This window comes from Puma concolor, chromosome C2 (genome assembly GCF_028749965.1).
Source record: "Puma concolor isolate L17-30 chromosome C2, mPumCon1.1.hap2, whole genome shotgun sequence".
NCBI lineage: Eukaryota > Metazoa > Chordata > Mammalia > Carnivora > Felidae > Puma > Puma concolor.
The window spans coordinates 75,814,741-75,841,958 of NC_141675.1; the positions used below are offsets into that span (position 1 = coordinate 75,814,741).

The 27,218-nt window shown below is 43.5% G+C and overlaps 1 protein-coding gene and 2 pseudogenes across 6 annotated transcripts in view; 2 read left to right on the forward strand and 1 right to left on the reverse strand.

Annotated features, from left to right (window-relative positions):
- Window positions 1–27,218, reverse strand: part of KLHL6 (kelch like family member 6) — a 115,956-nt gene that overhangs the window by 45,054 nt on the left and 43,684 nt on the right. For 3 of the 6 annotated variants that reach the window (XR_015240152.1, XR_015240151.1, XM_025913847.2), the window contains exon 1: window positions 18,019–18,407. Coding sequence is in view for 3 of the 6 variants with exons in the window: in XM_025913847.2 (XP_025769632.1) it covers window positions 18,019–18,311 (293 nt within the window). In the remaining 3 variants the exon portion in view is untranslated. Of the gene's footprint in view, window positions 1–18,018; window positions 18,412–27,218 lie in introns of those variants that run through there. The other 3 variants (XM_086674827.1, XM_086674826.1, XM_086674828.1) reach the window with 2 other exon arrangements.
- Window positions 22,442–22,594, forward strand: LOC147577324 (U2 spliceosomal RNA; annotated as a pseudogene).
- Window positions 25,946–26,974, forward strand: LOC147577325 (large ribosomal subunit protein eL21-like; annotated as a pseudogene).

The following is a 27,218-nucleotide window of genomic DNA, read 5'->3' on the forward strand; positions in this document are numbered from 1 at the left end:
TGGCTAGTGGCTACTCTATTAGATAGCACTGCTCTAGAGTATCACCCAGATCTGCAATCATCTCAGGGGGTGAAGTAAATGTCACCCACATAAGGGGCACCTGGGTGGCTCAGTCAGTTAAGCGTCCGACTTCGGCTCAGGTCACGATCTCACAGTTTGTGAGTCCAAGCCCTGCGTCGGGCTCTGTGCTGACAGCTCAGAGCCTGGAGCCTGCTTCAGCTTCTGTGCCTCCCTCTCTCTCTGCCCCTCCCCTGCTCATGCTCGGTCTCTCTGTCTCAAAAATAAACATTAAAAAAATTTTTTTAAAAATGTCACCCACATAAATGTTATGTAGATCAATACACAGAAAACAGGACGTTTAGCAGGAGACGGTGGGCAGTGATGATGGGGTCAAACAAAGCTTCACATAACTGAGGCAACATATCAACAGAGTCCCACCGAAGTGCAATTGAGAAATGCTACCTCACGTACAATGTGATTTTAAGATTAGTAAAAGGTGAACTTTGTTGAATCTGTATGATCTCAAACATGCCAATGAAAACTGGAAAAGTCTAATAGATGTTTTAATATTAAATAAGATAGGAATATAAATTCCCTAATTCAATGCCTTCCACTTTGAGGGGCTCTTTTGAAGTCTCTGTGTATGACAAAATTATTGGGATCTCTGGGATCATCTGGACTCTTGATCAGGCTGTCACTGCTAGACAGAGCTTCCGAATTCTTTCTTGTAATCAGTCACTGAATAACATCCTGCTCCAGCTCAGCCCATACCCGAGTGGGTATCTTGATTGCCCAGAAGCTGACCCTTGTAAGCTAGTGACGTGTTTGGGATATAGGAGGAGCAGGACAGGGGAAGGGAGGAGGCCAAACAAGACAAAAGTTGGATAGAAAGTAACTTCAGCCTAACCCTGCAGGGGACTGCTGGAGAATATATACTCCAGAGCCATCTCAGCAAGTGGCGAAGGCGCTGGTCTGATACTCCAGCACCTCCTGACAGTCTTAGCTAGGGGCCACCCCAGGAGCAGGAAAATTCTCAGGCACTTCTGGCTTTCTGTGTATGTGAATGGGTGTGCACAAAGGGGCTCTTCCTAGGAGTAGGAAGAGCCTGCAGTGCTGGCTGTTGGAAGGCAAAGGGGGCTGTGGTCTAGTCTAGGCTCTAATACAAACTCACTACAAGACTTTGTACTAGTGAGCAAAAACTCACCCCAGTGAGTTGTTGAGAAGAATGAGTGAGATAATATCAACAAGGTGTTAGCACAATACCCAGCACTTACTAAGGGAAGGCATTTGGGACCAGACCAGAGGAATCTTGTCAGGCTGACGGTAGATACTTGGAGTAAGTAGGCAGACCCATCACACTCTGTCTTGCAACCCTTGACTTGCCAGCATTCAGCCTGGTGCATATCATCAGGTAAGTGGGTGTCAGAGTCACTGCACTGCTGTCCACAACCCCTCCAGAATAGAGTCAGGCTAGGGCTACACACAGACTGGTCCAGAGACATTAGCATGGTGCCTGTCACACAGTAGGAGAAAGGAAGTGCTCTAAAGACAGAGTCCTCTCTCTAAGGCTCTTTTTGCCTGCTTTGGCTCCCCAAATCCCAGCATTTCTCTGCTCTCTTCTGAGACTTTGTCACTGATTTTCTGTCACTTAAATACACTCTCCTGGGACACAATCATATTGAATACAGACAAGGTGAAACTACGAGAGAACTACATATTTCTTAAAGACCAAACTCCCAGGCCTCCTCCTGCTCTCTTGAGCAGTCCACTGAAACACTGAGGCAAAGTTGGGACCCCATAAACAGTATATAACCTATATAAGGTGGGTCACCCTTAGATATCCACTTTAATAACAGTTATCTCTTATGTTTATGTTTATACACTTTGCAGGACAAACAGCCTTATCTTCCTTGATTATTATACCCATTTTATAGGTGATAAGACTATAGAAGTAGAAGTTAAGTGAATTGCCCAAGGCCATACAGGTTGTCAGCAATAGAATGGATATCAGAATCTAGTTTTGGACTCTTATTCTAGAGCTGAACAGTGAGCTGAAACCAAGAAAATCAGCAGAAGTTCAAGGCCATATTGGGGGCCATTGGGGGGTCAACTGAGTGAGAACACTAAGTGAACTGGACTAAGTTTTGCTCTCTAAAAACAAAACTGAGTTAGTTGCTAACCATTTACTCCTTAGCTTATACTCAAGATAAATACAATTTTTTGTAATAAAAAATACTTTCTAGACAGACACTGACCAATTCTCATGAGATTCTAGTAAAACAGAGGTAGCTATTAAGATCCTCATTTTACAGTAGAAATAGTCTCAAGCTGGGAGCCAGTTGCCCAATACTCAGCAGTGAGTCAGTGCCAATCCCAAAATAGAGGCTGGGCAAGTGAGCTCGTCTCCCACAATAGCCATGAAAACTTCCATGGGCCTAAGAGTCTTCTGGAATGAAATCAGGGCATGGCCCCAAACACAGCCTGGACCACACTCTTTTCTGAGTTCTGCCGGCCTTAATCCTCACTTCATTCAGGTCTCTGCTCAGAAGTCTCCTCAGAGAGCCCCTCTCTGATGCTGCCCCCAATATAGTCACCCCCTAACATCTTCACCTCCTTTATTTTTCTTTACAACCTGTCACAACCTGAAATTAACTAGTTTAACAATTGTGTTCCCACTACGGGAGCTGAGTGAGGGCATGCGTTGTAATCACCACTGTATCCCTGGGGCTAGAATGGTGCCTGGAGCCTAGTAGGGACTCAGTAAATATTTGGGGAGAAAATGAATGAATGAACAAATGACATGTCCTTCCTAACCCCTGTGTGTTTGGCTTTGACAAGAATCAGCACCTCCAAAATTACCAAACACACTTGGGAGACTGAGGCTGAGGAGGCCTGCCTCATAAGCTCTCCACTTCCACAGAGAACTCCCATCACACTCCCAAGTCCAGGGCCTGGAGCTCGGAAAGGACACAGCCACACCGGAACATTCCACTTAGACCTCTGCCATTCCTAAATGTTACCAATTCATAATCTTTCACCTAGCCCAACATTACTATGGCTTACCCCTTCCCTGAGCCTCCACACCCACCTCCTCCCTCCTGTACCTCTAAACCCAATTACAGACCAACACCCACCATCCCCACTATTTCATTCCTAGGCTAGGTCCACCCATGCTGCCCCTGTTCTGTTCTTCCTCTAATCCCCTCACCACCCCATTTATACCAGGAACTAACTCCTCTGCATTAGTGACATACTCTGTGTTGACTAGCTCTAATATTGGTTAACTGAGTAAATTCTATTTAAGAATATAAATGTTGGGGCGTCTGGGTGGCGCAGTCGGTTAAGCGTCCGACTTCAGCCAGGTCACGATCTCGCGGTCCGTGAGTTCGAGCCCCGCGTCGGGCTCTGGGCTGATGGCTCGGAGCCTGGAGCCTGTTTCCGATTCTGTGTCTCCCTCTCTCTCTGCCCCTCCCCCGTTCATGCTCTGTCTCTCTCTGTCCCAAAAATAAATAAACGTTCAAAAAAAAAATAATTAAAAAAAAAAAAAAAAGAATATAAATGTTGAGGCACCTGGGTGGCTCAGTCAACTAAGCATCTGGCTCTTGATTTTAGCTCAGGCCATGATTTCACAGTCATGAGATCAAGCCCTGTTTCAGCTTCTGAGCTGGGCATGGAGCCTGCTTAAGATTCTCTCTCTTCCTCTCCCTTTGCCCCTCCCCTGCACACACATTTTATCTCTCAAAAAAAAAAAAAAAATACATATATATATATATATATATATATGTTAATGTCTACATAATTGGTTAAAAAAATTTAATTAGTAATCATGTGCTGCTCAATGAACAGTATTATTAAGAAAAGATTATTTGGATATAAACCCAATGTGGATGGTCAAAGGGGTCTCCACTGAAAAAAAGCAGGGAGTGAGCACATGCAGGGGTGACCTAGCATGGGATGACAACACTCCTGATGGTCCCCAGCGCCTCTACGCTGAGGGCACCAAAACCTTTCACCTGCCATTTCCTAACCAAGGGAAGGACATAAACATTTGGTTCAGCCCCATTTCTGACCTCAAGGTGCTCCCTAAGCCTTACGATATAGACGCTGTCCCAACACTGGAGTCCCGCCCACATTTCTGGCCTGCAGACAGTCCAGCCTCAAAGCCAGTGGGTCTCAAAGTATGTTCCCTGGACCACTTGCATTTGGAATTCCTGTGATGGCTGTTAAGAACGCAGAATCCTGAACCCCACTCACCCTAGACCTACTGAATCAAAATCCCTGGCAATGGGGCTGGAAATATGAATTTTACTAGGCTCCCCTAACCCTTACCCATAATTCTTTGGCAAACCAATGTTCAAGTACCAATGCCCTATGAAGAGGTCACCTCACTTCCCAACACAAGCCCCTATGGCTCACCCTGAGAAGGAGCAGATCGCACACAGTTCTACGTCAAAGAAATAACTGGCTATGGTGCTGGGGCAGACATGCCCTTGAAAATCTTCCCTCTCTGTAGATTCTCCCTTTCACCTTCTGAGATTCAGCCCTCCTAGAATTCCATGAGGCCTAAAGCTGCCTCCCAAACTGCGGGTAGGGGGTGGGGCACGCAGGCTCAGATGGAAGCTGGCCTCATCCTGGCCTTGTAAGTCTTTCTCAAGATTAGCTGTATAGACGGGGTCCCTGCAGCTTATATTCAAGTAACACAGTTCATTAGAGCTAGGAGTTCCGAAACAGGATGTGGTGCCAAACCCTATTAATAATAAACAGTGTGCAATTCTCTGTTCTTACCCGCAGTTCACATGTAAATCTCACACACCTGGAGAGGAGTCTTCAGAGAAGGATTTGAAGGTTCATGGCCATCTCCAAGAGACATGACTAACCACATGCTGCTATCTCTATCTGGAGCCTGGAGTCAGCTCCCTGAACCCCCAGTTGCTGACTAAGTCTTTGCTCCAAACTGACAGAGGAGCTAGAACCCCAGAGCTGCCCCCCACCTGACTCTAAACATTATTAAGCCCTGAAATAACTGCCTCCTACCAAGCTCTTTGCCCAATTTCACCACTCCTCAAGGACACTGCACAGGCATCTTTGGGGACCAGAACTCCAGCCATGTTTCTATAGCACCAGTGTCCCTCCCAGCTCCACTGGACCATTGCTGAGGCCTCAGCATGTCATGTAACTCAGCCCATCCAAATTTATGACAGAAAGGGCTTGTTCTGTCCTGCTACATCAAGCAGGGTAGAGTATCAGTCATAGCAAATGCTTATGACCAGGATTCAGCAATGATGCAACTACAAAGATATAATAAGCAGTTCTTATTTTTCCTTATTTTTCTTATTATTCCTAATTTTTTTAGTAGGTGGACCCAGATTTTCCTTTAGGAAACTATCCCTCCTCTAATTTCAGTCTGCAAGGTTTGAATAGAGCTGGTCCCACATCCTAGACCATGGGTGAGCACAGTCCATGGCACATTAGTCTCCCATGCCACAGTGATCAGTTCACTGATGGGCATAGGAAGAAGCCAGTCCAATCAAAGCGAATCCTAGAACTTTCCCTGGAACCCCTGGGAAAGAGAAGTTCTCTTCCTGCTGTAACTGCTGAGCTGGGAGAAATAAAAGTTTGGAGCAGCTGGATATTTTCTTGCCTCCATCTGTGAAGATCCTCCCTGAGAGAGTAACCAACACAGAGGAAAGCAGAGACAAGAGACAAAGAGAGAAACAGTCCTGATGATATTATTTGAACACAAGGATCAAACAAGACCTAAAGTCAATACTCTTAAACTTTTAAATAATGTGAGCAAATAACTTCTTTTGTTGATATGCTTGAACCCAGTTTGAACTGAGTAGCTACCATTTGCAGTGCACAGTCCTGACTGACACAATTAGACAAATGAATAATGAATAACAAATGGGCCCAAATGCTAAAGAACATTGTATTAAAAGTGCCCAGAAAAGGAAATGTTGATGTACGCTCAATATTGCCATACAAGACCCCTCAGAGTCTGGTCTAAATACCCCCTTCTGAATCCCCTGAAGCAGCTATGCCCAACAACTAGCAGTTTCTGGTGTGTGCCTCTGTTTACATCAACACCCTTGGGCCAGACAGGCTTCTCTATGTACACTCTATATAGCTTATTTTTTTAGGTGAAATCTAGGCCCAACGTGGGGATTGACTCATGACCCCAAGATCAAGAGTCGTATGTTCTATGACTTAAAACTCCTGGAGATTAAGCCAGCCAGACGCCCCTATATAGCCTATTTTTAATGAGTCTTCTCCTCTATTAGATTTATAAGACTCTGTAAGCCAAGGGCTAGATTTTATTTCTCTCTCAATTCTTATTTGCTGGCCCACAGTATAGATTTAATATTTGTAAGATGGATGGATGGATGGATGGATGGATGGATGGATGGATGGATAGGTAAGTGGACAGAAGGAAACTACACATACAGTGCAGTCCTGTACCTGGTCCTGAAGGCCAAGAGGATTTGCCTATTTTACACCATACTGTCCACATCTACATTTCTCCTCTAACTGCCATGCGAATAAATAACAAAGAGCTCCAAGACCCAGTGACCTGAAATGAAGTGTGTGTATAGAGAACTGTATTATCCAGTGATTCTCCAAATTGGTAACCCGGGCCCATGATATTTACCCTAAGCCCTCCCACTTGAGATGTTATAGTACAAAACATGGTGGTTGTTCTCCACCTTAATTTGCTTTAGCACATCTTCCATCTCCTTGCCAGAGACGAAACCTGGCTTCCCCTAACAAAACACCACTTCCCTCTTCAATGAGGTCTGCTCTGATTCTCACTTCCCACTGGGCCACGAGCAGGGTCAGCATTTGTGCTCACTGTCCACTGCCACATCCTGACCAGGCTGTTTCCCTAAAGGCTCCTTATCACCACCCCTTTCCAAACATTTTCCATCCCAACCCACAGGACCCCATCCTGGCCTCCTTATGACCTCCATGTCATTAACCAAAAGTCAAAGATCAGCCTAGGCTTAGAGACTTTTCTGAGCATTCCCGGGTTCTGATCACTTAGAAACATGTGAACTGGCACTGGTCCTAATCCTCACCCAAGGTATTCAAATGTTGAGGCATAAAAGTTATCCCTATTATGACAGGGCAAAAGTGATCACATACGTGTTCCAGACTTCTCCCTTCACCGGCTGCCACAGAGGAATCTGGACTGCCAGGCCTGTTCCTTGGGCTTTTATGACACAGATCCAGAGGGAGAGGGGAAAAAAATAAGAGATCCTCCAGCTGAGAGTGGAGAGGAGTTTTAAAGCCAAAGGTGAAGAAGGAGCTACCATAGATTGGCCTATACTCTTCCAGGAAGCCCTCTCTGATTGCCTTTTTTCTACGGTCTGACTTAATGCCCCTTCTGTAAGCAGAACTCCATCATATTACCTATACTGAAACATTGATATTATTACCCTATACTGAAGCATTGATTTGCCTATCTTTCTCCTCTAACTGACTGTGATTTTGTTGTCAATAGGGAACAAGAACTCATTAATCTTTGTAAACTCAGTGCATGGTAGAGAGTGGGGTCATTCATTCAATTGACCTTGAGTGCTATGTCCACTAACCCCACCTTCCAAGAATTATTCACTGGGCATCTGCCCCTCACTTAATTCCCCAAACACCAAAATTCCCTTGATATCTACCCCAGACAAACCTGAGCTTACTCTACATGACACATGATCTCCTGAATATCAGTAAGCTCTTACTTGACCCTGAACCTGAATTATTATATGCATACCTGCCAGCAGGTAATTTTTATAGATCCTTGAATATCTCCTCAGAAACAGCTACAATGCAACTTTTGGTTTGATTGTGTTTTAAAGTCATAACAATATCAGCACTCCTATAATTACTGTGGCCTTAAAGCTTTCCACAAAAGTTAAACATAATAACAGAATGACTACCCTTACAGCAGAGGATACGTAGGTTGCCTGAATGATATTTTTTTCATAGCAAAGGAGACTTACACAAAAATGGCCTCTCCAGGGGCTCCTGGCTGGCTGTTGGTAGAGCATGCAACTCTTGATCTCAGGGTCATAGGTTCAAACCCCACACTGGGCCTAGAGCTTACTTTAAAAATAAAAAAAAAGTCTCTCCAAAATAACTTAAGGTGGCTTATAGTCTCAGAGATATTATAAAATGCAAAACAGTAACAACAAAAAGTAATAAAATAAGATCTAAGTAATTAAAGTAGGAGACTATGTCACTGAAATCTAGGCTAAGGAAAGCTAATGCATAAGCTTCCTGACAGCCAAAGCAAAGGCAGAAGTACAATAAGTTAGCTAAGAAAAGAAAGTAAACCAGCATTTATTAGCCCTCTTTAGTGTACATTCATTTTTCCTTTTGTCTAGTGCCTTCCCTTTCTGGGAAATGCTCTCCCAAGTCCCACTCAAATCATGTGGTTCAAATAGAAGCTCTTACCTTTTTACCAATCTCCCCTCCTTTGCCCTGCCCTCCGCCCCTGCTTTTGGCCAACCTTGAACTCCTAAACTAAACTGGGCTGATCACTGTGCCCCACCTCCCTGACACAATGATTGGTCTAGGATTGGGTAATAGAATGGAACAGAGTCTTTCCTGGGGGCTTTTCAAACTGAAGCCAGCCCCTCAGTTTCTCTCTGGAACCAACTGAAAAGGAGGGAGTCTTAGAGCTGCCAAGGAGCAGACCCCCAACCATGTGGCAGAAGTACATCTGAGAAATCCCACCTTAGAAAGAAGCCAAGTGAGAGTCGAAAGAAAGCACCCTGACTGCATTCAAAGCCCTGGTTCCTCTTCTCCCCGGGCTCTGCTGCATCCCGGCCCTTCCTATTAATTGGCTGTGTGGCCAAATACCTTCCTCTTTTGCCAAAGCTGATTTGACCTCAGATTCTATTCCTTGCCATCAAAAGAACACTGACTAATATAGGAACATTGAGCAATGTGACCAATGGTGAGCTCCAAGGCAGTTTTACCAAAAACATACATGTTCTTCATATGGGCAGCTCTTCTCATGGACTGTTTAGTGTTTGCTATATTAGAATCTACTCTGCAAAGGCATTTTCATCAATGGACAGTTACATATCTGTGTACTTGGCATAGGGGTAAAGTTCAGAACTTAAGATGTCAATGATGAGTGTTTGTATTGTGTTTTAGTTGAGAGCTCCATGGAGCATTATTCAAAACAGGAGAAGAATGGACTTGCTATTCTTGAGTGAAAGAAGACCCACATGCCCTAGACACCAGGGGTGGAGATGACAGAGATGATATTTTATTAAAAATTCAAAGGACCTACATGCACTTCTGCCTTGAGGCAGCAATTCCTGCCGAGTACCTTCCAATCCTAAAAAAAAAAAAAAAAAGGTCTGCAGGAGTCTCTATGTAGGCATAGCACATTTGTGTCCAGATGGTCATGTGAGTAACCTGCTGAATCCACAACATTCTGAAGCATTCTGGATTTAACTGATCCTTCAAATCTTTCCTATAATGACCACGCTTTATCATCCTTCCCTTTTTTAAAGTTATGCAATAGCCTCCCAACTCTGTGAGGACTTCCTGCTCTGACCAGGATGCTGCCTATCAGTGACTGAACCTTCAGGAGGAATGTCAAGTTTTTATGGATATCAAATATGTAGTAGGTGTCTGCTGAATGTCAGCCATTGCAATGGTGTCAAGGACCCTCCCATAGCTCACACTCCCAGCCAGTTTCTAGACCATGCATGATGGAGGATGCTTACATGCCACACAGTCTCACATGTATACAAGAGCCACTCAAAGTCTGAAGGGAGAAGAGAAGTAAAAGTGCAAAATAATTGTCCTCTTGCCTGTAAGATCTCAGGATCATTATCTCTGATGCCTATGAGACAGGAATCATGGAATTCTCTAATATCTGTATATTTTTCATGATACCTTAACCCTTACTCTGCACCTAATGCAGGACTGGCACATAGTAGCTGCATATAATGGATCCTTGTCAGTTTTTGGTTGCCCAGCATCTGAAACCCTCCCGAGGTATGGCAAATTCTCCCTCTAAATGAGATGTGGTGTGTGGCAGAAGCACTTCCTGATCCAGAAGCTGCAAAGGCCCAATGCACACTTTCCCAACTTCTGTCACAGCTATTGCATTAACATGCGTAACTCAGCTTTGACCAATTAGATAAACTTACCCTAGGCTAGGAACTGGGAGCTGGAAAGGCAAAGAAGCAGAGACAGAGGAGAACCAATTCTGGTGGAAGCAGCAGCCTCCAGTTTCCAGGAATTGCAAGGGAGACAGTGCCAGTGGCCAGAGCTGTGCTAGCCTTGGCCTCCAGGATCCTGCAACAGTGGGGGAATTCTCCCCAGATGGGTTCTGGGTGGCTTTAAGCTGTGGTCCTGGCCACGACCTGGCCTCCCTGGCTCCTGTCTGTTTTCGGAGTTTGGCCTTCTGAGGGATTCTGTGTGTTACCTACATAAATCTTCAAAAAAGCCAGTTGATTGCTCTTCCTTAGAATGAAGAAATCTGACTTGTTATCATGCATAAAATGTTTAGGCAAAAAAATTCATAAATGATCTATTTTATTACATGTATTTCGCAAACTTTACTGGGATGGATAGACACAAATCAGTAGCTTCACTGTGTTGTAGAACAGCACTGAACCTCAGAGAGGCCAAGCAATTTCTCCAAGATTTACACAGCCAGTAAGTGGCAGGGTATAGACTCAAATGCCAGTGACAATGTTCTAAGATGGTGTTCTTTCCATTATACCAAGCAGTTACTGGTTCCTGCCCCAATTGATGTCCTACAGGTTCTTGAGGCCCTATGCTTTCAAAGCATACTGTCTCTTCACCTCACATCCTGACCTACTTCCTTATTTCTTATTTAATCCTTTGACCCAGACTGGTGCCCTAAGGCATGCTGAGTCTTCAATGCTATGGGGATCTGTCAGCTCAGCCCCCAGATGCAAATTGGCTTGAATGTTCCCATAATGTTCTGCCTGTGTGTGTGTGTACGTGCACATGGAGGCAATAACTTTTACACTTTCTCCTCACCTACAGCTTACATAGACTATACTAGTGTATGGTAGAGAGGGAAAGTTAATAGTCTTGCACAGTTAATGTCCCAACAGCCACATTTCTGCCTGATAGAAAGGTCTGCTCTCAGTTTGGATCCCAATGGGGAAACCATTCTTGCTATCAAAGTGAGTTCCCTGGAGGGTGAAATGGAGACAATGCTATCCACTAGTTGTTACCTAATTGTTGATATTGTGGAAATCCAGCAAAGTTCCTGGCATGCAGTAAATACTCAAAAAATATTGTCCTTTCCAGATCCCAAACTGCAGAAATACTTATTCCAAATATGTTTATCACCACATCATTTATAAAAACAAAAATATTAGAAGTAACCTATATTCACAATGAGAGAATGATTTTCATATTATGCATCTATTAAAAATGGTAGCTAAATAAATAAGAGTTATGAAAACTATAGGGGAAAGATTATAATGAAACAAGATGCAAAGCAAGATGCAAAACTGTATCTAAACTAATTTTACAAGTATGTAAAATATTCATATGAAACAAAGTGGAATAATAACACCTAAACGAAAACAAACTTTATCAGAAAAGTCCCATAATCCCCTGTCCCCCAAATCTTGCAGTCAGATGTGCTCTGACATTCAGAATTGTTTGAATATTACCATATCTTGAATATTATATAGCACCGCCAGCATTCCTATATCCAGAGCACTAGTACTCCAGCAATGAATATATGCATAATAGAATAAACAGACTCCAAGTAGCCTCTTCTCAATTCAGGACAGATGTCTCCATCAGACATGTGCAGCTCAAGTCACAAATTTGTCTGCCAAATAAGTTCTAAAAACCTTCTCATTTATCAGCACTTGGGGGATTTTAGAATTGCTGATAAGAAATTATAGATCTATAGTACTTAAATATTTTTTTAATGCTTACTTATTTTTGAGAGACAGAGGGAGTCAGAGTGCGAGCAGGGGAGTGGCAGAGAGAGGGGGAGACACAGAATCCAAAGCAGGCTCCTGGCTCTGAGCTGACAGCACAGAGCCCGACGCAGGGCTTGACCCCACAAACCAAGAGATCATGACCTGAGCCAAAGTCAAATGCTCGACTGACTGAGCCACCCAGGTGTCCTGGTCTATAGTACTTAAATATTAACCACCACATTGATTCTACTAAATGAACAAGACTAAAAGCATAAAATGCAGGACCCAATGCTCAAAGTACAGTCACCAGTTCACTTGATCAGGCATACCCACTGTGGCAACAGCAATACTCAATGCTTTCACCATTAGCAAGATTTCTAATCCAGACCCAGATGGCCTTAACTCATTCTTGTTTTCCTTAGCACTTACTCTCTCACCTGTGCTTGCCGGCTCCCTTGTAGACCCCTTACACCATTATGCAGAAAAAGCAAAGGATTATAACCTCTACACGTGGTTTAAGAGTAGCCTCTCAGGGCGCTTGGGTGGCTCAGTCGGTTAAGCATCTGACTTCGGCTCAGGTCACGAGCTCACAGTTCGTGAGTTCAAGCCCCTCATCAGGCTCTGTGCTGAAGACTCGGAGCCTGGAGCCTGCTTTGGATTCTGTGTCTCCCTCTCTCTCTGACCCTCCCCCACTCATGCTCTGTCTCTCTCTTAAAAATAAAAAAATATTAAAAAAAAAAAGGGTAGCCTCTCACCCTACTTGCTGCCATACAGTAATTAGTTAATATATAATAATAATATTAATAGATTGGGCCCAGAATGCCATTCCCATTCCTGACCTGTGCTTGATTTTTGTAGCCAGTGGTCAAAATCCCCTCATCATGGACTCAGGGAACCAGACCCAAAGACCAAGGTACTGAGGTACAAGCAGGAGCCAAGGTCCAGGCAGATTTGGGGCAGCAGCAGCAACAAAGGAGCTTGCTATCGACTCAGCCTCAGCCTGGAAGCTCTTTTATTCATGTGGGAAGGGCAGTCATCTAGTAGGACTATGAGGAGCCTGATGATCCCTCCCTACATCACCACTCCTTCCCTCAGCCACCCCTGAAATCACAACACGATTGCCCTCAGGGGTCAGCCTCACCTATGGAGTGTGCCATATCTGCAATGATTTGTTGTTCCCTGCCCCCCAAAATGGCGAGAACCACTGGTTTAGATGGAGATCCTATGGGAGGTGGGTTCAGCATGTAGGATGCACAACCAGTTCCAAAGACTTTGATTCGGGGACATGTCCAAAGGCATAACACAAATGGCAGCTTAGTGGTCTTTTTTTTTTTTTTTTTAAATGTTTTTATTTATTTTTGAGACAGAGAGAGACAGAGCATGAACGGGGGAGGGTCAGAGAGAGAGGGAGACACAGAATCAGAAGCAGGCTCCAGGCTCTGAGCTGCCAGCACAGAGCCCGACGCAGGGCTCGAATTCAAACACTGCAAGATCATGACCTGAGCCGAAGTCGGACGCTCAACCGACTGAGCCACCCAGGCGCCCCTTAGTGGTCTTTTAAAACACACGACTAGTTTTATAACATTTTAAAAAACAATTACTATGAATATTAAATTATGCTTTCCTTGATTTTCCTGCTAGGATAATATTCAGACACCTTGACATTTGGCTGTTGACATTTAATGTATGTCACGAGCTACTTTTTCAGCTTTATTCTCCCTTGCGCTTTTCTCAGCCTCAACTCTATGTATTTTCCCAACTTCCTCATTCCACTCAAGACTTCTAAATAGGGCCCCAAAGGGAACTACATTGTCTGAGTTACTAATATAGTCCCTGTTTATAGCCACCATGGTTATATATGCAGGTAGACAATAGCTGGGCAGCAGGTCCAGAGAACATGTGTAAAATGATGTCGGTGAGGAAGATTCTGGGGGAAAATGGAACTGGTAGATTCTTTGATGCACTAGACCACATGAAAGATCATGGTGAGAAGATGTGAGCAAAAGATAGTCCCACAACTAAGCAAATGGAAAAAACAATGAATTATTAACTTCAGGAAAGACAAAAAGCTTTACATGAAACAAAATGTAATCATTTCACACAACTTGGTTCAACAAGAAAAATGTTTTCATGAACATCATGCAAATTCTTAATACAAACTTATCCAGGAAAAATGTGAAAACATTATACTGAGAGATTGTAGTAAAGGTCAGTGTATGGTAAGGGAGCTTGGAGTAAGTGCTAAGTCCTTATCAGACATACTAGGAAATCAGTAAATGATGTCTAACGTTGAGAAATCAAGAAATAGTAGCATAAGCATATTTTGAAGAAATATAAATATAATACCAGAAGAAACAGCTAAACATAAAAAATGGTGACTTTTGGTGAACAATCCAATCTACTAAGTAGAATAGGTGAAGAGGAATTTTGTTTTTTCATTATAAGTCTTTAAATCCTATTTGACTCTTTGTTAACTATCTGCATGCAGTACTTTGATAAAAATAAATTTTAATTTTAAAAAATATATATCTGAAAATTTGGCGTAGGTGGGTGGTTCATTCGGTTAAGCAACAGACTTCTTGATTTCAGCTCAGGACATGATCTCACGGTTCATGAGTTCAAGCCCCACATCAGACTCTGTGCTGAGCATGGAGCCTGCTTGGGATTCTCTTTCTCTGCCTGTCTCTACCTGTCACCTGCTCACACATGCACTCCCTGTCTCTTGCTGTCTCTCCCTCAAAATAAATAAATAAACATTTAATATATATATATGTGAAAATTTGAAAGGCCGTGAAGAGACAGTTCACAGAAAAGAACTACAGACAATCCTTAAACATACAAAAAGACGTTTGAGCTTATTCAAAATGAGAGAAATGCAAATTAAAACAAAACTGAGATACTGTTTCTCATCTGTCATACTGGGAAAAATCCCGAAGTTGGAAGCTGTCCTCTTTTGGCAAGCCTGTCGGGAGTTCAAAATGACTGAACCCCTATAAAGGCGGATCTGGCATATATATCCACTTAAACTGCAGATGCATTTCTCCTTAACTCAGGAAACCCTCTTCTAGAAATGCACTCCCAGGTATTCCTGCACACATATAAAAATGACATATGTATAAGGTTATTCATTACAACATTGTTGTATGGCAAAAGATTAGAAACGAGGGGCGCCTGGATGGCTCAGTCGATTAAGCGTCCGACTTCAGCTCAGGTCACGATCTCGCTGTCTGTGAGTTCGAGCCCCGCGTTGGGCTCTGGGCTGAGGGCTCAGAGCCTGGAGCCTGCTTCCGACTCTGTGTCTCCCTCTCTCTCTGCCCCTCCCCCATTCATGCTCTGTCTCTCTCTGTCTCAAAAATAAAATAAACGTTAAAAATAATAATAAAAAAAAAAAAGATTAGAAATGATCCAAATGTCTGTCAACAGGGGACTGGTTAAATAAACTGTGGTTCAGTCACTCCATGGAAAATATTTATGTTCTCAATGAATAAAGAAAAAGTGTACAAAATTTAATAGCCAGCTTCCAGGCCCTCCAAAGCAAAGAGGGCTGTGTCAGAAGCCTCTCAGACAGAGTAGGCTCTCTGCCCTTCCTAAGTGTGAGCATAAGAGGAACTTGGCTCCCTAGCCCTTTCAAAACCTTAGAAACTAAGCAAAACGGGTGGTGAGGCAATGTCAGACTTCATGTCAGTCCTAAGTCCAAATCCCACTCGGTCACTTTATTCACCGAGACACTCCGGGCTTTCATTCCTCATCTGCAAGTGGGCATAAAATTCCCTACCCTGCAGGGCTGCCGTGGGATGGTGTATGGGACACAGGTGGCACAGAGGTTTGCTCACTAAGTGCTCAACAACAGAAGTTATTATTAATAGCAGTTAATAGCAATACCGGAAAAAAGAATTCTGTCTCCAAGACTGTGTTCATTATAGGAGGAAAGTCATCCTGGAAATACCAAGATAAGAATCAAAAGTTGCTGCTCTGAAGAAAAGAAGGAATTTCCCTACGTGACCAGGCAGTTTTGGAAGAGAGTCTTCAACCATAGGCACACATGCACACTGTGTGGGTGCCTCCAGCATCTCATGGCCACCACCACCTTTGAGGGCTGGTACACACTTTCCCTAAGTATCCTACATCAGCAGGGTGGGAAGGACCTGGGCCTAAACACCTTCCATTTAGAATGAGAAACCCAAGGACCAGAGGAATCAATGATGTGCTTGAGAGCACACAGCCAGCGGTCCTGTTCCATAGGCAGGCTGAGCCACTAACTAAATTGCTAATCAGGCATACATTTGTATGACTGCCATTTTCCAGTGATTCAAAAGAGAATCAATAAATCTAAAAATGGATACTAAGTACATTGAGCTAAGTTGACTTTCATTCACTTCTGAAAGTGGTTGTTGATCAATGTGAAAGATACAACCAATACCGGTGGGGTGAGAAATGTTTATCTTTGTCATCCCAACTTTATGGCTGTACCTACATGTTACCTGTTATATACTTCCTCTGGAATGGAGCCCCAAATTTAGTGGCAATTTTTATTGCAGTAAAAACAAGGATTTCTAGAACGTGCCTAATCCCTACTTCAGCAATGATTACATTTGTAATGTTGGATTTCCATTTCCTCATCTGTAAAAGGGGACATCAGCCACCTCACCGCAGTGCTGCAAAAATAAAATCAGATACTATGGCTGTCTGGCACATGGCTGGCGCTACTTCCCACAAACCCAGGTGTCCCCTTGCCTTGTTTACATAGGGGACCTAATCAATCCCACAACAATCCATTGACACTGCTCTTTGAATTCCAAGTAAAAATTTCCCTCTAAGCATCTCAGAAAAAGTAAAAAGATAAAATACTTTTCATGATGTTTACATAGATAAATAGTTTTTACTTTCCTCAGAACCAAGAGTTAAGAAGAATCTCATTAAAAGGAATTGTAGAGGCGCCTGGGTGGCTCAGTCGGTTGAGCAACCAACTTTGGCTCAGGTCATGATCTCTCAGTTCGTGGGTTCGAGCCCCATGTCAGGTTCTGTGTTGACAGCTTGGAGCCTGGAGCCTTTGGATTCTGTGTCCCTCTCTCTTTCTGTCTCTCCCCCACTTGTACTCTGTCTCTCTCTCTCAACAATAAATGAATATTAATAAATAAATAAATTAGCTTAAAAAAAAAAGGAAATTCTAAATGTATTTCTTTTTCAAGTTCCCCAGATACCTTCTTCATCCCCATTTCTCTTTGGGACTGTTTCCCACCATGTCTACATTGGTCTGGAGATCTCTGGATCCAGCCCTACTCACTGTGTTCCTGATTTTCCCACATTCCTATCCCAGGCATTTGCTCATGGTAAACAATAAATGGTTCTAAGCTGAACCAAACAGAATGAGGTGAAGATTTTCAACAAAGACATACTGAGCATCCACTATACCCTAGGCACTGTGTAAGACCCTTTCCCTCTCATATTTAATTATCACAACAATCCAGAGAGGTAATCATCATTATCCCCAATGTACAGATAACAAAACAGAAACTCAGAGCATGAAGTGACTTGCCTCAAGTCTCACTGTCAGGAAGGGAAGAGAGGGATGGAACCCAGGTCTCAGAGTGTGTTATATTTGGGAGCCTCTCCCTGCTAAAGCACCTTTGTTACTACGTTCTTTTCCAATCCACCCGCTGCACAACCAGATGCCCCTAATTTTCAGCAAGTCATTTGATAACTCCAAAAGAGGGGCCACAACATTGGTGAACAAAGACAACATCATGTTTCCAACACACTAGTCAGACCAAGGGGGAAAAAAATCCCCATGACTTCAGTAATTTTCCATCCTCTGAAACAATGACACATATACAGAAGATTTACCATAAATATAAACATTGCTTTCAAATGACACCAATCTCTCTTTTAATATGCCTTAAACAAATCTAAAATCTAAGGCTTAACAGATTCCTTTCTTGTATCTGGAATAGACACATGAACCTAAATAGATACACAAAACATACATGCAACAACAGTCAACTAGTTAGATTGGGTTATCACATCAATATCGATTTTCCTCACAACCTGCACCCAATCTGACTGCAATCCTAGGCATGCTGACCTGAAATAGTTGCTGGCCGCGGCAAGCACCACGCGGTGGCAGGAGAATTCCTGAATGTCCACACACAAGATGACATCTGTCAGAGCATTCTCCACGCGGAGGGTGTCCAGGCCATTCTGCAGAATTAAGGAGAGTCCCGTGTCATCGAATTTTACCTTATCCCCATTTAAGATTTCTACCAGGTCTCCTCTTTTCTGGGAGGCCTCATCCGTAGAAGGTGCCAGCGGCCCTTCCAAACTCTTCTCTACCACGTCGCCCATGGTCCAGGCGCCCCCCTGTCCTGCCATCAACATCCAGACTGAAGGAGCGCCCAAGTTTCAGGCAGGTCACATTGCAGAAGTTGAGCGGATTTCCTGTGCAGAGCCCTCCACTTATCACCAGCTGTCACACGCACAACAGGAAGTCTCGTACTTTCTCATCCTGTTACTACAAACGCCAGTAACTTCTATTCTTCTTCTTTTTGTGAGTCAACAAAAGGTTGGAAATTACTTAGAAGAGGTGTGTATAAAGGGGCTCCAGAGGAGAAGGGGTGGCTTCCCAGAGTCTGCTATTAGTGCTGTGAGGCTATTTTGGTCCATCTCCCCCTCATATCCGTGAGCAGGAAGCTTCTGATTCTGGTTATTACATTCATACCTCTGGTGCTTTTATAATGCAAGTTGTCAATGATAGGATGTGCAGGGAACATTCTACATTCTTCCCCCTCCCTCTTCTCAGGAGTGTGGGACCCCATGATAAGCCCCCACGCAGTCCCTTGGGAACTTTGGAAAACCCACTTATCGCTGGCATTCTTGTTTATATCAGCATTGCACATGTTCTGTCTTTGTCTTCCTCCCTGCTCAGGGGAAAATAATGTCATTGCAAATATTAATGTTCCCCCCTACCAAGAAAGTCTATTGTTTCAGATATGTCTGTGTGGACAGAGAACAAATGATCTCCAGAAACTCCATCCCCAGGGTCTTCTCTCTTAGAAGACTAATCAGAGTAGGTCAACACCAAATTACCCTAGCAAGTCTCAAATTGGCCTAATCTCACTCAGCATCTATTGGCCATGCATCTAGTGGTACACCATGAAGCATCTTCATTACCTCTGCAGGTCTCTATTAAGTGATAATAATCATCTTTTAATAAACTCCCACTATATTATAGACTAGAGAAGTTAATTCACTCTAATGTATTCTAACCTTTATAAGAACCCAGTGGGGCAGATATGATTGTCCTCATTTTACAGAGAAGGAAAGTGAAGTTCTGCCCAAGTGAGTGGCAGGACCCAGATCTGTTTGGCTTCCAAGCCCCTGTTTCCTCCACCACCATCAGGCTACCCAGAGCTGTAATATCATGTTGGTCCTGACCCCCACATCTCCCACAGAAGGAATGGTAGGGCTTGCTTGCCATGGTTGCACCAGTCCACAATACCTAACCAAAGTGGCCTCTGCTGTCTGGCTCCTGCTTTCATGTACAGACAACACTAGTGTGTTGGTCTGACTGCACTTTCTAGCAGTGGGGAACACTGGCTGTCCTCGTGATCAACAGGGAGTCCCAATCCATTCTCTGCCCTGGTCAGTGGTGACTGAGCCTCCTCCACAGGTCCCAGTTCTGCCTCAGCTCTTCCTCTCTTCCATAGATACTTATTCCTAAGGTCAGGGTCTTTCATATCTCCCCTCCCACCAGACTTGTGCTTTATCCAGAGCTCTGTCAATCAAGATGCTTTGGCTTCAACAACAGAATAGTCCATCAAAAGTGGTTTAAACAGGGGTGCCTGGGTGGCTCAGTTGGTTAAGGGTCAACTTCAACTCAGGTCATGATCTCACAGTTCGTGAGTTCGAGCCCCACATCAGGCCCTCTGCTGTCAGCGCAGAGCCCACTTCGGACCCTTCATCTCCCTCTCTCTCTGTACCTCCCCTGCTCTTTGTCTCTCTCTCTCTCAAAAATAAATAAGCATTAGAAGAAAATTTTAAGTGGTTTAAACAACAGAAGTCTCACACTATAAGAAGGCAAATGTATGCAGTCTCAGGTTAATCCAGAAGCTCAGTGATGTCATCAATGACACAGAATTTTTCCATTTTCCCACTCTGTTACATTCTCAGTGTGACGGAGATGTCCCCTTATGATCACATAATAGCTGCCACAATACTAACCAGTCCAAAAGCAGGAAGAAGGGAAGTCCTCTTCTCCTTCATCTCTTTCTTTTTACCACAAAGAAAATATTTCCTAAAATCCCCATTAGGCTTCTCCTGGGTCACTAGACTACCAGAGATCAAACTCTAGGAAATACAAATGGAATAACATGATTGGCTTGCACCAAACATGATTCATCTGCTGGCTCCAGTCCACTTTCCCCAAGATCAAGGAGTAGATACCTGATAGCCAAACAAAATCAGGGTCTGTTAGCACAGAGGAGAGGGAAGGGCTGGTACATAGTTGACCTCCTGTGCCCATCACAGGGACGAACACACCTTGACTCTTCCTGCAGGCCTCAACTAGGAGGAACTCAGCACTTTCACCCAAATGACTCCAACCACCACCTCTGGTAGAGCTGAGGACAACACATGACCCAATCTCTCTCATGGCATCTTGTCCCCCAGAACCTCTCAAAGTATGAACAACACTGGCCATATTCAGCTCCACTCCAACTCCCCCTCAAATAAAACAAAATAAGAATAAAATTCAATTCTCCATTCATGATGGATCCTGTTCACCAAGCTCCCTTATTATTTTTCACATACCTTCCAAGTCCACCCACCCCATTCCCTTGACATAAGCAGATAACTGTTACCTTTTCCCCAACCCCACATTTTCCTAGTAGGGATGTATTCACAGACTTGTACTGTAGGTGTGGTAATACCTACAATTAGATTTAGTGCAAACGTAAAAAACACAACCAGTTTGGCATCCATGTCAACCTGGATATGCTCTGAGATTTAGCATTAACCGACAAATATTCTTTATAGATATTCTTTATAGCCACAAAATGTACAAGCCACTGGCAAAAGCTTTAATACTGGGAAAACAATCTAATTATATCTTATTAGGCTAGTTAGTTGGCTTTATAATGCTTATAAGGAATAGATTCTGTCTCCATACAAATGGGTAGCTTCACTCAATGGAAATCTCTATTCCTAAAACCACAGATTGCCCCTTCTGACCCCAGTCAACTTTCTTCTCTAACACAACTTATCGTGATAGAAACAAGTGTTAAGTCAGCTACAAAGGAAAAGCCACTGTTCTGTCATGTTAACTTAATGCTACTAAAGCTCTCATTTATAGAGTATCGACTATGCTTCAAGAACTATGAGAGGCATTTTATGAACTCTGTTGTGCTTAATCTTCCCACCAATCCAGTGTAGTTAAGTTTTATGAACTCCATTTTGGAGACATGGAGACAGGTAAGATCACATAATTAGTATCTTGTCCATAGCCCCTCAGTACATCCTGGAGGTCACCCACAGAAAGTTCCCAGAAGCACACCAATAGCATCACTCTGCCTGAGAGAGTTTTCCAGCTACAAGAGCATGTGGGCTCACCAGAGGTGCCCCCCAGACTGACCTGCAACTGAAAGCCAGAAGTTGGTAGATAAAAACACTAGCTTCCTTGTCTCTTCATGGGACACTACTGAGTGCATTCTACCCTGTCTATCATAAGACTCTCAGAGCACTGAGCTCTAGTTGCTCATAGTAGTAACCCATTCATCCTCTCACTTCCCCACCCTATCACTGTGCTTCTCAAATAAACTACCCGTAGCTGGTCCTTGTCTAATATCTACTTTGTGGTGAAGACAAATTAAGACACATAGCTACTGAATGACAGAACTGAGATTTGAACTCAGGTCTGCCTGATTCTAAAGCCCAACGTTTTCACCTTCCACTGTTCCCCAATGACCCAGTAGAATCATAATCTCCAACAGAGGCTTTCCCAGAAACACTTCAGTGTAACTGTGACTTTGATCAAAGTTAGAGGACCCCACCTTCCAGTCCCCTGACCTGAGAGTCTCTCTCCACCAACCCCACCAATGTCCAGTCAGCTCTATCTCCTGCTGTCTGCTGCTGCACTTCAATCAACGCTCAAGCACCTAACTCATCACTGACAGAAGGACTTCACAAAGTCAGCTGAGACCGTGTTTACCTTTTTAGGAAATAGTCACAACTGCAATGGCACCAAAGCATCACAAGCTACGCCTGCAGTGCTCTGGGCCTCTGCCTGCCATATTTTCAGGGCCACACTTCCTTGAACATCACCACTGCCAACAACACTGCTTCTGCTGCTGTATCCCAGAGAAGGGGAAGACCCCTTTTTTCTTTTTCTGAGCAAAGAGCACTGGTATACCGGGCTGAAGGAAGATTCAATAAAGAACATGCCTCAGAAGTTAGAGATGGTGTATTGCCCCTGGGAGCTTTAGGGACTTATTTCCTCCTGAAGCCATTTGCTTATCACTTCTCGGGCCTTTTGGCTAAGATCAAGTGTAGTATCTGAAGCCACTCACTTATATATATTCCAACGTAGAAAAGGAAAAGTAGAGACTGCTCGCCCCCTCCCCAGAGAGGATTTGTTTACATTCCAGAATAAAGGTTTCTCTCTCAGGAGGAGGAGGAGGAGAAAATGGCCTCACATGCCTGTGCTATCCATATAAGCTGAGTCTTCCAGTTTCAGTGCTTATCTCCTGTGGTACAACCCCACTGCACATTACTAAAGAGATAGGGATGCAGGGAATTGGTAAGAAGATGATCTGTGAGTAATAAATGATCTTTTCTCTGATTCAGAGACCTCGTATTTCCTGTCAGAAGAAAAAACTGAAATATATACACACATACACATTTAACATGAGTTCATTTTCACTTGATTTCTCCAGGATGAGCAGCAGAGTGAACAAAGAAATATTTGCTTCAGGGTCTAAATGCTACCAAGGGAGACCTGGACTTCATACTTTCCTTGCTGCCTGCAAAATGCCTATTTATCCTTCAAGATAAATGTCTCTCTTGTCTTCCTAAAGCTTCCCCAACATACCTACATTTATTGCAAGTCTTGCGTGTGTGTTCATGCTTCTGCAGATGCACTAAAGCACTGTATTGTCATTAGTCTGGCTCACGGTCTGTCTCCCCCAGTAAGCTGTGAGCACACAAGTCAAGTCATTCTACATCCCAGAGTCTGGCACAAGCCCAGTTACATATGATTCAGTCAAGTAATATGAGGCGGATAGACAGATTTCATGGTTGGATGAAAGAATAATCAAAAACTGGAACAAGAGCTCTGCCTTGGTAGCCAGTGGCTCTCTTAAGAGGAGTTCCTGCATGGCTGAGGTAATGTGTGAGCTGACCCAGGAGGACAAGAAGAATTTGTGAGGAGAGAAAAAGGGGAGGGGAAAGGAAGAATGAACACACTCAGAGTTATAAAAGAACAAGGAGTATTTGGAGAACTACAAACCATTAGGTAGAACTAGAAGACAAGGTGTGTGAGGGGGGTGGGGTTGGAGAATGGGGTACAATAGTAAGAGAGCAAGCCAGTGAGCCATGCCCTCTGGCAGCAATGTGAAACTGGAGCATGCATCAGCATTACCTGGGCCCCAACCCCAGACTTTCTAATTAGGTGGATCAAGGGTGGCGTCTGAGAATTTGCATTTCTAACAAGCCACAAGTGGTGCTGCTGCTGCTGGTCCTGGTCCCAGGTCTATTCCTTGAGAACCATTGTTATATGTGAATCTGTCAGAGGCTCTGTAGGTATTTAACAAAGGGAAAAAGAAGGGCTCTGATACAGGATTTGGAAGGCCATCAGGTGGAAGAAAGTAGAGGATGACTCCAGTGAATCAAGAAAGACCCAACAGAAAAGAGTTACAGGCAGGCCACTTGGGGTCCGATGTGAAGAATTCTCAAATCCTTAGCGTCATCACCGGCTGGCCTACAACTGCTTCAAACAACAGATCATGAAATAAACCCAGATGATTATGTGACTCACGCAACGTCAGCTAGTAATTAGCTGAAATGGGGCAAGAATTCAGGACGTGCAGCTCCTGAGCCAGTGCTTTATCCACCTCAGGCTCAAGGAGCACAATCAAGACTTTGTATGTTTGTGCTTGTAAGTGGGAGGTGACTGGAACGTCCACCTATGCCTCAAATAAGAGTAGCCTTACCTTCTGTTCTGTGATCTCCTTCTGGTTCCAGAGGACAGAGAACCTACAGCCTCTACTTCAGGTCAGGTTCACTTGTGTATCCCCAGCCTATGGGTGGTGCACCCCAGTCTCTGCCACTCCCATCCTGCAGACGCTATGGCTTGGTCTCTCTCCTCCCTGCCTGATTCAAGGCTGCCCAAGGCCCCTAGCCCCTGCCCATCAGAGGCCTAGCCCTGGGCCCCTCAAGCCAACTCCTCTTGACAACCTGGTCCCAGCATAATAGTAACAAAAGATAAATGCTTTCATAAGAGAATAATGAGCTGGGGGGCTGCAGGAGTCAGAAACGGGAAGTTGGAAGTTTGCATGAGAAGGAACATAAGGCTGATCTAAGTGGGGAGCCCAGAAACCAAAATCTGAGTACAGGGCCAAGCCCAGAGCCAACTGTTTCATAATTTAAATCTGGAGGTGATTATGAGCCTGTGTCAAGGCTTCATTTTCTGTTACAAATGCCACATACAGCAAACACTTTCCATAGTCTAAATTTGTATGTTTTAGTCAACACAATGAAAGACTTGCCATATATTGGTTATAGTTTTCCCAAACTCTATTCAGAGCCACCTTGCCAGGTCCCTAAGCATCACTCTGGAGTGTCCTTTGCAGACCTGAACTTAAGGAAGGCCAGGGGTTCCTGAGACCCCCACCAGGTGGTTCTGAGTAAACTCTTTCTGCAACAATGTCCACAAAATAGGGAGTCAAAATTTGGAAGTGACTTCTTGAAGGCAGCTGTGAGTCCAACCAAACCTGCTGCAAGCCCTAAGGTGGTCCCAGGGGCCAACAGCAAAAGTGAAGACTGACCCTCAACAAATGGCAAAATTGGAGAATTTTGTCCTTAATATGCCAGCCCACATCCCATATATTTATATTTATTTTTTAATAATTTTTGTTACTTTTTTCTGATTATAAAACAATAATAAATCACCTTCTTGAAAACTTGGAAAGTTCAGGAAAAAAAACTAAAATTAACACTTGGTGTGCTGGAATAGACTTTAACTAACTAGAGAGAGTTGTGTCTATTTATTCCCAACTTCAGGTTAAGTGATACTATGTTGGTTGAAATTGGCCACAATAGGAGTATTTACATCATAGAAATTGGCAAGTGTTATAAACCAGAGGCTTTTTGTTTGTTTGTTTGTTTGTTTGTTTGTTTGTTTGTTTGTTTGTTTAAAATCCAGTTATTAAACATATACCACCTCCCCCTTTAGACTATTCAAGGTCCTGAGGTGATCTTGAATCTGGACCACTCTCCAGCTCCAGTTAAGACTCTAATTATCAAATTTCAGAGAAATTCTGAATTTCTATATCCCTAAATCCCCCTTTCTCAAGGTAGCTTGATTGAGCCTCTCTGCTCCTTACAACCAAATGGGCTTGCTTAGACAGAAACAGAGCAATATCAGGATATTCTTCTGTCTGACCCACACACTAACCACCATACGACCCTTCCTCCACAGACTCCAATGTGGGCCTCACCTCCAAGCACTCACTATGGAAACATCTACAGCCCAACTTGGTACCTTCTAGCTTCTACACCTGCCCTCATGGCAATTCCAGTTTTCTCAAAAAGAGAATTTCCCAAAAGACACTTATTTTTGAACCATTTATCTTTATGTACCTCTCACTCATTGCCCCATTATGGTTTTTTGTCCCAGTTTGCCTCTTGGCCAAATTTGCTCAAGATTTTAAGAGGTTCTTTTTCTTCCTTCCTTCCTTCCTTCCTTCCTTCCTTCCTTCCTTCCTTCCTTCCCCCAAACCACCATATTCCAATAATTCACCAAAATGACTAACACAAAAGCAAAGAGGCACCCACTATGTGTTCTCCAAGCTTTTTAGAAAACATGGACTTGTTCCTTTGGCCACATACATCTGAATATAGAAGAAGGGCAATGTCGTAGACATTAAGGGAATAGCACTGCTCTAAAAGGAATGCCCCACAAATGTTCCCATGGTAAAACTGCAGGAGTCTACAATATTACCCAGCATACTTCTGGCATTGATATAAGCAAACAAGTTAAGGGCAAGATTCTTGCCAAGAGAATTAATGTATACATTGAGCAAATTAAGCATTCTAAGAGCCAAGATAGCTTCCTGAAATGTGTGAAGGGGTATGATCGGAAAAAGAAGAAAACCAAAAAGAAAAGTACTTGGGTTCAACTTGTCGGGGAGGAGGAAAATTTTATCCCTAGCCTGCTTGGTTCTTTCGGCTTGTGTAATAATTAAATTGGCACAAGATAGATAAACAGGGGGGAAAAACAGATTTAATTCATATGTATGGAGATCCCACAGATATAAGAAGTAACCAAGGCAGGTAGCTTTTATACTTTTTAGACAAAAAAATAAATTTCTGATGAATTGATAAGACAAACTTAGGTTTGGTTATTAACTAGTGGAGAATCTAAACAGAGTTTGCTTACATAGCCTTCTTGGCCCTCAATTTCCAATCTCTGACTGTACGGATGTCTCTATACCTCTGGGTACAGGGAAGTTACCTTCCACATGATAGATTTATTTCCTGCTTTCTGGAGACAAAAGAAGGTTAGAGTGTTCCTCTCACACTGGCTGTTTCTTAAGTAACTTCAATTCAGGATAATCAATATGCCTCTATAGCACATCTTATTACAACCTTCCCAGAGCCCCAACAAACCAAAATGCCAGCCTGCTCCAACCAGAGAAGCATACTTTGTAAAAATCAACACAAAGGAACCTGAACTTCTAGGACCCATTCCTTATGAATTCATGGCGTAATAAGGTGTATAAATAAATAAATAAAACTCTGGACTGTTTTTAAAAAGGCGGTGGGGGGTATTAAGGGCTCTGGCAGCAGCCCTCAGGTTTGAAGTTTATGGGAGAATATTAGCCCTGGAAATAAGCTGGAGGAGTGAGGCAAGACTCCAGCCCTGAAGGAATAGCAATACCAAACGTGGTACCCAGAAGACAAAGAACTAGAGACAGGCATAAGGTTAAAGTAAGGTCAGTTTATTGAAAGGATTTTAAGAACAGGTCAATGTCTCAGTATCTTTATCTGTACATTGGTGGTAGCAATAGTGTC